This window comes from Taeniopygia guttata, chromosome 2, assembly GCF_048771995.1.
Source record: "Taeniopygia guttata chromosome 2, bTaeGut7.mat, whole genome shotgun sequence".
In the NCBI taxonomy this organism is placed as follows: Eukaryota; Metazoa; Chordata; class Aves; order Passeriformes; family Estrildidae; genus Taeniopygia; species Taeniopygia guttata.
The window spans coordinates 112522401-112537093 of record NC_133026.1 but is presented as its reverse complement, the minus strand read 5'-3'; the positions used below and the strand labels follow the sequence as shown (position 1 = coordinate 112537093).

Here is a 14693-nt window from a genome sequence, read left to right as displayed (position 1 = left end):
ATTCAGAGTCAAAAATCCCTGTGTTACTCTGACTTATCTTCAGCAGAGCTGAACTACTGAGAGGAATTGTAAATTTACCTCTTCTCTTGCCTTTTCATTTATCTTATTACTTATTTTTCCATGTGTTTTATATTCTGAAAGGCTCTAATGAGGTCAGCAAATGAAACCTCAAATATTTCATTCCTTAGCCGCCTCCTGTCAGATGATATATTTCTGCTAAACACATTGAAGTGACAGCCTGTGGCTCTGAATCCTGGCATGGGTGATGGGAAAGGGAGAGGGCAGACCTCTGTGCCCCAGATCCTGCAGTCTCTGCACAGGCTGCATTTTCAATGGCATGATCTGCAAAAAGAGTAGCTTCCATTTGACTCCATGCACACATGTATTTAATTTGCTTCTACTTAACGGAAAAGAAGATGTTTCCAGAGTTTTTCCTGAATGTAAGCATTTGTGTGTACTCTACTTGTGCTGTAAAAGGCATATGGGAAAAGATTATTACACAATTATCATATATTGGCAAAATTTTCTTAGTATCAAAACCACCTTCAGCTTCTACCATTCATGTTATCAAAAATCTTTCTCTACCCACAGACAAAAACATATATAGTTTGATAATAATGATGAGATTTCTACTTTGCTGAACATAGTACTCAATCTGGTTTTAAATCTCAGTGATATTCAAATAGAAACAACTTTACAAATTTTGTTTTTGTGCTCTACTTTTTTAGATCCTCCCATGGGAAAGAAATTTCATGCAATATTTTGCATTTTAAAAAGCTCCAAACTCAGTAATTTCTAGACACAGCTGCATAAAACCAGTTTCAATGCTAACTGAAAGCTTCCTTGGAGTGATTTAATGATAAATCCATTTATTAATATTGCAGTACATGCTAATCACTTTTCCTAGGTTACGCTATGATAATGACATTGTTTAGAATATCTAATAACAAAGCAATTTTCTTCTTGCTTCCTTCATTTTTAGATACTGCTAGCACTGAATGCTCCTTGCAGTTTCCAGACAGAGATTATGTGTGGTGGGACATCTTCATGAAAATCTGTGTCTTTGTCTTTGCGTTTGTTATTCCGGTTCTCATTATAATTGTTTGCTATACTCTGATGATTCTGCGCCTGAAAAGCGTACGGCTTCTCTCCGGGTCTCGAGAAAAAGATCGAAACCTGCGTCGCATCACCAGGTTGGTGCTTGTGGTTGTGGCAGTTTTTATCATCTGCTGGACTCCAATTCACATTTTTGTGCTGGTTGAGGCCTTAGGGGACGTGTCCCACAGCACTGCTGCCATATCCAGCTATTACTTCTGCATTGCTTTGGGTTACACCAACAGCAGCCTCAACCCAATCCTTTATGCCTTTTTGGATGAAAACTTCAAGAGATGCTTCAAAGACTTCTGCTTCCCCTTCAAGATGAGGATGGACAGGCAAAGCACCAGCAGAGTCAGAAACACTGTGCAAGACCCAGCTTACATGAGGGAAGCAGGTGGGGCAAACAAACCTGTATGACTAGTCGTGGAAATGTCATCTTACTGTCCTCAGGAGAGAGAGGAGTCCAATGACCTAGGACTTACACAGATTACGACTGCAGTTTGAAATCGATTCACCCAGACAGACATTTCTGGAATATTTCAGGAATCCTGGCAGTTTGAACTAAAGCAAGTTTATTATTGATAAACAAGAATCTCCTGAAAATCGGCTCAAATGAAAAGGACCTGGATGATGGCCAGGTTTTGGCACCATATCTGCTGTACTCGAGCCAGCACTAAAACACACTTTTGCAGGGTGAAGAGGTAGTGTGGCACCAGGTGATTCTGGATAAGCAGAGTTCTGGCTCTTCTCTTTACAATATGTAACATTGTAAAAGGAGACATTTGGTCATAAAACTGAGCTATACCATAAACTTCTACCCCAACAGTGATTGATTCTAAAGTAAGGAGCTTGACAACTTGATCCTCTTAAAAGTCAAGAGTGTTAGATTTCTGTGAACAATTCCAGAGCTATAATCAATATTGTCCTCAATTAATAAATCTGTAACCCTTGTTTGTGCTGTGAAAATCCAATTTAAGCATGATCTACCTACACACCAAAGTGATTTTATTGTGTCTATATATAGTAAAGCCTTTTGGCATTCAAAAGTACTGGAATTTAATGGGAATTCTTATCACATGTTTCATCATCTATGTGTAATGTTATGTATGTGTGATTTTCCAAGGTGGTTGTTTCTTTATTGAGTCTGAATAATATAATATGCATTTTCAGAGTGTATATTGAACAAGAGGCTAGACAACTTCAAATGCTTCACTTGTTACAAAATTGATGAAAAGTCATGTTACATTCATTACATGGAGGAAACCCTCTCATGTGTAACTTGTTTTCCTGGACAATATGTAAGCAGACTGAAATAAATATTTGACAAATTAGAATCAAGGGAAGTAGCACATGAACTAACTGGATTGATACAATGGAAATTAAATAATGGATGCTTTAATGGCATTTGATGGAAAAACTTCCTGGTTTATTGAGGCTGATATATTTTCTTTGATACAGTCCTATGACTTCAGAAATTTTCTCTGTTTTCCTGTGAAGATAGAGGTGTCAAGGCACAGATAAATAAGTCACTAGCTTGCTGAAGATAAGTTTATGGTAAAACAGAGCCTAACTTCCAGTTTGTAGACTTTTGTCTTCCTGATGTTATATATTACGACTCCCACTACTGCTGTTGCTGAAATTTGGAGGAATGCTCTCATTATCTTCACCCTGAATGCATATACCATATATCTTCTTGTTAATTTTGTTCTTTTATACAAAAGAAATAATAACCTGGGTGCCTTCATTTCGTGAAAAATTTTCTCAGAAACACAATCTGATTTGGTCCTATGAGACCAAAAATGCACACCAGTATAAAGAATGAGTTTTTTTCTTGGACTAGCTGGCAGTCCAGTTCCTGTGGAAGTGCTGTAGAAAGTCCTTTTGCAGGACTTCCATATGCTTTATTATTAATACAGTCATGTATGTCAAATATTTTTTATACCGTATTGATAAATGCTGTTGCTGCAATATTCAAGATAACTCTTTCTGGACAAGTCTAGCACTTTCTGATTTTTTCTACATGAAGAATGATTAGCTGACCTCAGGATTCTTGCTTTACCTGGGGAAGTGAATTGAAGTTGCTCACACAACTGCTGAATCTCACCTCCCATTCTGTCATTCATTCATTTTTTTAACATTCATCCACCTTTCTAAATTAAGTCCTGACCTTTAAATGGCCATAAAAAGAGAATGTTTAAGGCAAAAGTTGAAAATCCAAGGTATTTTTCAAGTTAGGAGCAAGTGAAAGGAGAAAGAACTAGAATCTAATGAACTAATTTAATTCCAAATAATCTATATTCCTGTTCATGACTTACCATTTGCATATGTAAGTCTGTGCTTGAATAGGGTTTTTGTTCTACACATTATGTCAAATGCTTTGCTTTGTAATGAAAAATCAATGTTTTTAATTTGCAAAAAGGAGGCTTCTAATAATATTTTTGAGGTTTATGTTTTTCAGAAGCAGATCATCATTCCCATCACAGTGGGAGGAAATTATAACTTCCTAACAATTAATCTTGTAAAATGTTATAAGAATGTGTCCTAAAGGTTTATTTCTATCATGGAACATTAACAGCCAAATTAGTCTGAATGCGGTAGAAAGGTATTTCGGAAGTTTTCTTGTCAAATTGAGCAGCTTACTACACGTCACTGAAAAACAGCAGAAAACTGGCCAAGATTTTTTTAACACATGAGAAAGTACATTAAAAATGATACTATGCTCACAGAATCTGCTTCTAGAAGACTGAATTCCCATCGCAAATCGCTTCACTTTCTTTGTAACTCCAGGCCAATGACTTACCTTCTCTCTTGTGCTGGCTCCAGGAGGCAGCAAGAGGTGAAGGCAGGGTAGGAGCTGCCTGGCCCAGGAGTAGGTCTGGGTGGGGAATGGGGCAGCAGGGACAGGCTGTGCTGTCCCATGGGCCCTGGAGCATGGCAACGTGGGGCAGACACAGGCAGGCAGCCTGGGAATTGGTTGTACTTGCAAACACTCTTACCGGCCTTTCTTTTTTGGAGGTTCCAAAAATTCAATACTGCAAAAGCGTGGTCACGGACCTGCTTGTGGGGCTAAATTCCAATCAATCAAGTGTGGATAGCTAATATATCTCTTTCTGTGTTTCTGCTTCTTTTAACTGTGAGAGCTTTTATTTGGAAAATACACTTGGTGTTCTGGTTCAGGGCAGACCAACTCATGGCAGAGAAATGATGCTCAGATGCTGAGAAACCCCAAGTTTAGTTAATGAGCAATACCTCAACATGATGAGAAATTCAGAGGAAAACTGAAAATGAAATTTTTGTCCCGTGAAAAGCAAAGGGAAAACACCATTCTGAGCCAGAATTCCTCTTGGTTCTGCTAAATTAATATAGTCTTTGCAAAGAAGACAGAGAGATTGTGCTGAGATTTTTTTTTCCTTAATTGTTTATCAATTCTTAATCAAACATAATCATTGTAAATATGGCTGCTTTCTTCCCACTTAAAGTTTTTCTTCAGAAAAAATGTGGATTCAGCAAAATTGATTGAGTTTGTGATAACTTATGTGATCTGTCAGATAAAACAATTAATTGTGCCTGGATAATTTTTAGCTGTATCTTACAGGTGTGCAATACAATATAGTGAGTACATCTATTCAATGCTAGAATGATAGACTGAAAGATATTTAATCTGACTGAATCAAAGTATTTTAGGTTGGGTTTTTCTTTTTGCTGGACTGCATGTGGCTTGGGAACTGTTGCTGCATAAAACCCTGACATGCAAGGTGGAATGATCTCAGACTGCAGATTTTGATCACTTAGTTAAAAGTGTTTTGATGTCCAGCTGTGTGGCTAATGCAAGTGAGTGTGAAAGCGCTGGGAGCTGCTTGCTGGAGGGAATCAGCTGAGAGCAGGAGATGCTTTTCTTTCTGTGTTGGGCAAAACCTGTCTCACACTGTGTGCAAGTGCTGCTCAGCTTTAGGTTACCTCACGGTGATTTAACCCCTGCTAGCAACAAAGAGCAATGGGGTTGCTTTTTCTCTGCCCCTCCAAAAAACTTGTGGGTTAGGGTAAAAACAGTTTAATAATAGAAACAAAGTAAAATATACTAATATTAATACTAATGCTAATTCTATCAGTAATAGAAGGGAGACAGAAAAATAAAACCCAAGACAAACATCTAATGCCCAATCCATTCGCACACCATCCACTGGCCAATGCCCAGCCCATCCCACACAGTGCCTGGCTTCTCTTGGCCATCTTCTTCCAGTTTATACACTGAGCATGAAATCCTGTGGCATGGAATTCTCTTTTGGCAAGATTGGGTTAGCTGTTCTGACTGTGCTCCCTCCTGTCCTCTTGTGCACCTGCTTACTTACCAGCAGAGCATGGGAAAATGGAAAGTCCTTGACTCAGGGTAAGCCCTGCTTTTTTAACTAAACCATCAGTGTGTTATCAACATATTCTCTTATTAAATCCAAAACACAGCGCTGTACTTGCTGCTTGAAAGAAAATTAACAATGACCCAGCTGAAATCAGGACAGCATTTCTGGAAAATAATCATGGAAGTTACCAGCCTGTTCAGTCTGCTTTCCCTCTAATGTTGATTTTTAGTTGGCAGCAAATACAAGTTCTCTTATTCAGTTTCCAAACCCGTTAGTACAAATGGCAACTTCTCAGATAGGTTTAGGGATCTACAGAAGGGAAATACCCATCTCCTTCATCAGTAAACAAGCCCTGGGACAGACTGATGGCTGTACTTTCCTGCTAAAAGGAATACCAAAAATACCTACAGCTTTGTATTCCACTGCAGATTTGCAGCAAACCCTGTAGTAAACCTCCTGGAGGTGGTATTGTCCATTAATGATTTAATGGTGTGAAAGCTTGATAGTGTGTACATAGTATGAGAAAATTGTATTGACAGTGACAGCAGTTGCTTAGGAAAAGTGTATAGAAGCTAGGAGGCATGAAAAATAGAGATTGTGAGCACTTATGTACCTATGTATGGGTGTACAAGAGCTCTTTTTTCTTTTAATTAGTAAACTCTAATTTACTAAAATTAATTAGTAAACTCTAAAATGTTATATATTTATAATTCTATATATTATAAAGCAACCAATTTATCTTCACATTAGCTGAAATGTGTTCTAAAGGTTTTGAAAACACAAACAAGATTTAGAAAATCTTGATATATAAAGTAGACAACCCTGGTACTGAAGTACAAAACATTTGGCAGAATAGGAGAATGGTGCAAGGTAAAAGGAGAGTATGGAAACTACTGTGAAATACTGCAGACTTTCTTGGTAGAGGCCATCATGTCCTGAAGAAAAGTACTTATTACTGCTGATGCATTTCTTCCCAAACTGTCTCTCATAAAAGTAAATACTTAGCTGTCAGTCTCCAAAACAGCCACTATCATTTTAAAAATACTTTTCTGTACAAGAAGCTTTTCAGAAAGCAACACCAGGAAGCAGCCATGAAGGCAGTCTAATGATAGACCTGCAACTAAATCTTGCTCTTCAGTAAATGCTTAGTATGGGCAAAAAAAAATCAGTTGACTATATTTGTCTTCTTTTTCCAGATATCTGAAAGACAACTTTGAAAGTCAGCATCTGTTGGAAAAATATTTGATTGATCAGTGAAAATACCCTTGTACTGTGAAGTTGTAGTGTACTTGGCAAAATCACTCTTAAACAGCCCTGGGAATGCACTTTAGGGATATGTACCTCCTTCTGTCTTCCTTGAAGAAGAATTTTTTTTATGGCCAATACTGCCCCAATTGAAATATTCAGCAGAAAACTAGTATTAATATACCATTTGTAGCAGGCAAGCTGGTATTTTATGCTCTTGGAGCTCTTCTTTCCTCAGTCTAATATTTCTTATCTCTGTTTTTTGCCATGGTGCAAGAAGTATCTGAAGTGGACAGCATAGAAATTAGTCTTACCTAGTGTATCCTTCACCCTCTTTTTAAACTCCTGCTTGAGTTCTAATCTTCTTTCTTTTTTGGTGGGAAAAAAAAATAGAAATTATGTAGGCATAAAACTGTTATCTGTAAATCCATAGTATATTTTTGGCGTTTTTTTTCCTTCCATTTTATTAACTCCTATATATGCCTACAACTCAGAAATTACCTCCAGCTATATGAATCACAATAAAATATGGTGGTTTTACCTTGTGGGAGCTGTCAGATATTACAATTCTGCCCCATATGTAAGTATGCATATACAGTACTCCCTGGTATGGAGTTTTTCTTTTCTTGTCTGAAAGGGCAAAGTGACATTTAGCCACTCTACTGTACTTTGCAGTTAGTTCTTAATTGTATTTGTGCATTTTAAAAGTGCTTTGTTGCTGATAGTGCCATAAACCAGATGTACATACAAATTGGTTCCTCAGAGTGGCAGCCATAAAAGTGAGAAGTAATTATAATGATAATAATTATTTTCTTCACAAAATAAGACCTTTGTGCCATTTCATTCACTTAATGAAAATAAAAGTATGTACTGTCTCTGGGATCAGAGGGAGGACAGAAGACTTCTCATCCCAGGAGAATACTTCAGTTACAGCCATGGGCTTTATTTGGTTTTATACAGTGGAAAACAAAAGCCTTTCCATTTGAAACTGCAAATTCCATATTCAAAAAACCTACTGCAACACAGAGAATTTTCCATGTGCATTTTCACAGTGCTTTCAGCTGAGCAATCGATACAAATTTGAACCTTATGTGGTAGGACTCAGCTCAGGATTCGAGCATGGCGTATGTGTACTGTGTCCCCAAGTTAATGCTTTTACTCCAATGCTATTTTCATCTGCTTGAGCACCAAATGATAGCAGCAGCAACTGTCTTGATGTTGAAGCCCAAGAAGCTTTTGGGAGAGGTTTCCAGACCACAAAAGAATGACCTAAGCAAGGAGTTGTTTGGGCTTGGCACAAGCTTGGCATTAAAAAAAATGCAAAAAATTTAGACATGTATAGGCCTATATGTTTCTGTAGTACTGAATGTCAGCTGGACAAAACACAGAAAGTGTGCTACTGCTGTAAAAGCTTCAGTTAAATTCTACCTATTCTTTAAAGAAAGCAGACCTTTCTCTCCACAGGCTTTGTACTAAGGGTAATTGCTCAATATATGACAGAAAGTACATTTCTGATTTCACTCTGATAGATGGATTTTAAACAGAGAATAAAATACAGTTAAGTCACATAGGCCTAATGACAGCCCCATGAAGATCACGGTTGCAACTCAAATCCCATTAGCATCAGATGAGTAATACAGAGCTCTTTTCATGACCTCACCTGCTTAACTCTTCATATCAGTTCTGGACAGAAGCAAACAAATTTGGAATCCTACCTAGGATATATATGTAATATACTGGAGTAGGTTCCCTCATACAAGCACTGTATAACATGTATAACACTATTTTTTGTTTCTTAATTTATATAGGAACAAGTAGTATGGTTTTATAGTGTGATATTTCCATTTATGTGGCTTTAAAAAAATTGGACAAGCAAGTATTTCTCATTATCTTACTCAGATTTTATTTGCAATATAATTAATTCCCCTGGGTCAAATCTGTTTTGCCCATGCCAATAATTGCTGAGTGTTCTTTCCCTGTCCTTATCTTGACCCACAAGCTTTTTGTTATATTTTGTCTGCCCTGCCCAGTAGAGGAGAATGATAGAGTAGCTTTGATGGGCACCTGGTGTCCTGGCAGGGTCAACCCACCATGGGAGATTTGGCTGTTTGCTCTTGTTTGGGAGCATATGCCACCCCATAAGATATTATAGGAAAGTTTGGAATAGGCCACAGACTTTGCATATCTCTGCTCTTGATGCATATCCACTATTTGCTAGACTTTTTTTTTTTTTCAGAAGAAAACACAAAATATGTTTTATTTTAGCTCTACGACCTACTTTTATTGCTTGTAAAGGCTTGGAAAAACCCCAGGCAAGGCCTAGAGTATAATTTTTTAAAGTGATTGCTTGGGGAAAGAGGTCTTCATGAGATGAGCATTGTGGAATTAATTTCCTCTCCCCTACAAATAGAAACATGGGTCAAAATCTGTCAGAGAGAAAAATATTTATGGATTACTATGATATTGGCAGCTCATTGTGAATTAGTGAGCTGTCTTGTGTCTTGATTTGATATGAACATTTCACACATCCTGGGTGTTTCAGCCTTGCAAGAACACTCTGAATAATTGCTTTAACAAATGGAAGAAAGGAATGGAAATTTGCTGCTTAGCTGGGAAGGAGTAGAGAGCTGGGGAAAGTTGTCTTGTTTATTAATAGATCTGATCTGAATATGGATTTCCTTCCAGAAAAACATTATGGAGTGTAAAAAAAAAGAGGCTAAGAAAACACAGTCTTTTTCTCTTATTTTCTGGAGGAAAATGGTATTTTGCTGGTGGCCTGACATACTGGCAGTCAGCCTCTGAGATGAGGATCCTTGATGTGCCTTGGGAAACTTCAATATTATCTGTCTCTTAAAAGATATATCTGAAAACCATTCAATCTAACCTCTGAGGAATCACAATATTATTTGCATGGACAGAGAAGAGCTAATATATTAGCAAGGTGAGATAACCAGTCTTCTCCCTGTTGGTGTTTTCCACAAATTGCATCCAAATTGCAAACTGAATGTACTACTTAGGAAATGCCTGCTTTATGGTGTTCGTCTAGCATGAATTTGCCAGATGGTTCCTTCCTTACCTCCTGGCTGCATTTGCAGCCCAGAAAGCTAACTGTATCCAGGGCTGCATCAGAAGGAGAGGGGCCAGCAGGTTGAGGGAGGTGATTCTCTCCCTCTGCAGAGTGATTCTAAACCCTCTTCCCTGCTTGGAGTCCTGCAGCCTGCTCTAGGATCCCCAGCATAAGAAGGATATGGACCTGTTGGAGCTACTCCAGAGGACGGTCATGACTATGATGAGAGGGCTGGAGCACCTCTCCTGTGAGGAAAAGCTGAGAGAGTTTGGGCTGTTCAGCCTGGGGAAAAGAAGGCTCTGGGGCAGCTTTCCAGTACCTAAAGTGAGCCTACTAGAGAGCTGAGGAGGGATTTCTTACAAGAACATGGGGAATATCTACTATAAGGGAGCCTTTTTATGTTAGGTATTGGGAAGAAGTTCTCTGGGTGGGTGGTGAGGCATTGGAACATGTGGTTCAGAGAAGCTCTGGATGCCCCACCCCTGGATGCATTCAAGGCCAGGCTGGATGGGGCTCTGAGCAACCTGTTCTAGTTGAAGGTGTCCTTGCCCATGGCAGAAGGGTTGTACCTAGATGATCTTTTAGGTCCCTTCCAACCCAGACCATTCTAAGGTACTGTGTTTCTATGGCATTAAAGAAGGATTCATATGGGAATAAAATAATTTCTCCTTAAGTGGTCCTAGATTCCTTTTATCTGGATTGTCATAACATGTCCTGTGCTTTCAGTGTGAAGGCTCTTTACATCTGTTTTCCTCATTACATGTTCCTGCTAGTTACCAATTCTAGAAAGCTATTTTTTGATGTTGTGCTTCAAAATGCACCTGGTCTGTGAGAAGTTAGGAGGCTAAGTGTGCTGTTTGAGATGCATGATGGGCTCAGGAGTGTGGTGATTTTCTGCAGTCACTGCCTCTGTGGTAGAAAGACATTCATTTTGCTAGAGCAAACTCCAATTTGACATGATGAATACTACAAACTTTTGTGGGTTTTGATGAAATCTTTTCCAGTTCAACATTCTACATTGTCCTCAGTGGAGAAAAATACACTGGTGTAGCAAGTGTAAGATGAATTTCCTTGTAGATATGCAAAAAAAAAAAAAAAAAAAAAGGCAGATAAACAAATGGCATTGAATGGGAGCTACATCCAGAATTTTTCAACTTAATAAACAAATTAAACTAGATGCGTTAGACCTTCTGCAAATTCCCTCAGCACTTTCCCCCTTGTCAGCTAATCTCCTCCTTTTCTCCCAAGCAGATCCAAGTTTCTGTTTGTATCCACTCTACACAGAAGAGCTCTATGCAGTGAAACCAAGCCTTCCATTAAGCATGTGCTTAAATGTCACACTTGTTTTTCACGTCTGATAAATATTCTCTTTCTGATTTTCAATTTTCTTGTTGACAGCTCGCCAGAAATTTTCTTCACTGAAAACTAGCTTACTGCTAATTTTGACAGCTGACAGAAAAAAGTTCCTGCCTGTGCTTTTATTTTTGTAAACAGCAAACAGAGCTCACCACATTCCAGTAACTAGGATACAATGATGCCCTAGGATGCCACTGTGAGAGTTGCACTCATGACTGGGAAGCATTGTTTTGTCAAAACTGAAATTCTTCTTCAATGACTTTCCTTTAATAAAACTTTTCCAAGGAAGGTTCCTCAGGGTGAATTTTTAGTGAAAACAAGAACACCAACCTCCAGAAGGGCTGCAGTCTGGGTGCTTACTACGGATGAGTAAGAGGAGGAGGAGAGAGAGTTTAGTATGGCTGAAAAGGGGTGTTCACAGACTGTAATGTGGATCTCCCATGTCCTAGATAGTGGCTTCATCTCTAGTCGAAACAAAACATTTTGGCACTCACTTTTGAGTTGTACAGACCTCACCTCTGGATAGATGTGAGACCCAGGAATGGCTCATGCCACAGTAGAGATGATCTACATGGAGGGCTTGAGGCACAGTATGAGGCACAACCTTAGCTGGGTTTCTCAGAAAATGGGCTGTGCCCAGGCAGCATCAGAGCTGCTGTGTTAGACGCAAAACCTAGGGACAAATGGTACAAAGCAGGAGAAGGGCCAAGACAGCACTGCAAAAAGTGTGCTACAGCTCTGCTGGAGAAGGAACTCAAGTAGGGAACCAGCTGGATGAGTGTCTCTCCAAGCATGGGAGGCTTTTCAAGTTTACACTTGAAGATTTTTCCTTACCTCCCTGAACATTTTCAAGTGGTCTTGGTTTTGTTGTTACAAATTGAATTATTGTTTTTCAGGTAGCGAGCAGCTGCTCTGAGTTGAAAAGAGCTGTCCTCTTTTTACAGTTCTTAATTTCCTTCCCTCTGTTTTGTTAATAAGAGTTCATGTAGGCAGTATGTTGATTGATCTGAGTCTTGGTGTAAGAGTTCATGTTTCAGTGTATCATATACCAAACCTCAGGGTGTTGGGCACAAGTGAATGCGCAGATGCTAGATCTGTTCCATACCATATTGTTAATTTGATTTAACAGTTTTAAGTGAAGATAAATAGTATCCATAGGAAACTTGCATTGGTGGAAACTGGCTGTGAAAAGAATAAAAGCCTGGTAAGCTTCTGCTCCCTGACAGAGCTTACAACATAAATCTTCAATCAACAGCTCCAGGAGTAAAGACGGTCCTGCAGGTACCCTGAATAAGCATTTGGAAAACTGGAGTTTGTTCCCAGAAAGTGTCCCAGGTATTTGTTTTGAGATCAAAGAGATCAGGTGGGCAAAATTTGCAAGGTAGTTTCAAGAAAGATTAATGTGGAAATGCTAAGGCAGCTGACTCCCTGAAGGAGTTGGGTGCTGGTATGTTTTAAAAGCAGCACTGAAGACATATCTGCTTCTTCAGATGCCTTTACAGAGAGGGTCTATAGGACTAAAGTAATTTCACAGCTGTGATTGTGGCTGAAGAGGCTGCCTTAGTACAGGTCTGAGCAGGTTGGAGCAGGAACTCTCTGCCTGGGGTATATGGTTACTGGTCAGAAGTGTGAACCAGTAACCAGAACCAGGACCTAATATGAGAGTCATGTACAGAAAAGGTGTGTTAAAGCCCCTTTCTACACATGACAATTGTGTGTGACTTAGGTACTGCAGTGATGGGGTGCAGGTAAGTGGGTTCCTAGAACACAGATCTGATGACTTAAAGTCTGATGGTTCTTTTGCAAGCAATCTAAGTAATTACTTTTGTTAGTACTAGAAGTGAGTGTAAGGATATATCTGTCATATGATGGGAGAAAATATGATGAATGACGTGTTTACATAACCTTAATTCTGCTCAGAAAACTTATGGAGCATATATTTCTGTGTTGGATTGTGGTACAAAAACATTTGAAAAAACAACTGAAATTCACCTCCATAATTCATGTTTGAGACTGAAATGGTGTTTGAAAATAACATGGCATCTTATGCAATTTTGGTAATTGAGATAAACAAATATGGTTTTGTTAATTTAATAAATTACTGAAATCAAATTGCAGTGTGTTTATCATGCAAGTTACCTACCTTGATATTTGTTTAAAATGCAATAAGACACATCTCCTTCAGGGCTCCTTCTGCTGTTTATGCTTCCAAATGCTGATGAGTTATTTACTTTGTCGTACTCTTTTGTCTTAAAGACCTTCAAAACTGCATAATTTTGTGCAAATTTTTGGCTCCTCTGCAGGCATTTTTGCCATACATTGCAGGTGCATGCAACAGCTTAGAAGGGCCATATGTGTGAACTTTGACCTTTCTGAGCACTGAGGTGTCTGGAGAAATATGTTGGGTAACCCTGAAGTCTTCTGTTGGCATGCTGTGGACCTTCATTTTTTAGTTTGATATCATCTCTCCCATGTGGCTTACCCTTCATCCAGTATATGAGAATTCTGGGGGAAGAATTAGAAGGTAGCCATTAGAAATTGAGCAGTTTTTTGAGAAATTTTCCTTAGGAATGCAGGACTTAAAACACATCTTGTATTCCTTACCTCACTGACAGTGGGCAGATGCAAATGTGGATATAGGTAAGCTGATGGAAATCATGGTTTTGATGTATTGTAGATTATTGAAAATCACAGAAACACCTGTATTTTCAGTTGAATATAAATATTCTTCTTTCCTTTAGAAGAATATTCTCTGTAGGCTCTATAGAACTTCAATGAACTTTATTGTTCAATAAAGTCTACTATTATAGACTTTATTGAACTTTCACTAAGAGGATAGGGATGAATGCTTTTTAAAAATGGGAAATGCTTTTGAACAAGGATACTGAGACTGTATTGAAAATACTGAGGTTTATAATGAGCAGTTCCAAGTATCTCATGCAGAAACTACTCTGCCATCTTTTACATTGATCTCTTCACTCTCATGACCTGTGACAGGACTTGGAAATTGTGTGAAGCTGAGTAAGCAGAGGTTTAGGATGGATATCTGGGAAAGAATTTTCACCCTGAGGGTGGCTGGGAACAGGCTCCCCAGGGAAGTGGTCACAGCACCAAACTGAACAGAGTTCAAGAAGCATTTGGACAACGCTCTCAGGCACGTGGTGTAATTCTTGGGGATGTCCTGAGCAGGGCAGGGAGTTGGACTCAATGATTCCTGTTGGGTCCCTTTCAACACAGTATATTCTATGATTCTATGATTATTTGATCTTAAAAAATTTACCTGATCAGGGAACCAAAAGATTATCAAAGAATGACTAACAAACTCTCAGGAGCTAAACATAGCAAAACAAGAGCTAGTAAGAAACGGCTGCTGAGAAACACCTTAAACACAAACCTGTGGTTCAGTAGCAGAACAGAGATATTGGGGCTGAGGGTCTTCATTTTTTTCTGTACTCACCTGAACCATCATGAATCTCCAGTCATGAAACTATGTTAAAGTAGTATATGACATGTCAATAAACTAATTCATAACACTTTTAACTTTCTTGACTTTTTTGGTGCTGGTTTTTATG

The 14693-nt window shown here is 38.7% G+C and overlaps 1 protein-coding gene across 1 annotated transcript in view; it reads left to right on the top strand.

Annotated features, from left to right (window-relative positions):
* The window catches only part of OPRK1 (opioid receptor kappa 1), a 31509-nt gene extending 18276 nt beyond the window's left edge, over positions 1-13233 (top strand). Inside the window, exon 4 of the mRNA XM_012571983.5 lies at positions 983-13233. Coding sequence (XP_012427437.4) covers positions 983-1515 — 533 coding nt within the window. The 3' untranslated portion in view covers positions 1516-13233. The remainder of the gene's footprint in view (positions 1-982) is intronic.
* The last annotated feature ends 1460 nt before the right edge of the window (positions 13234-14693 follow it).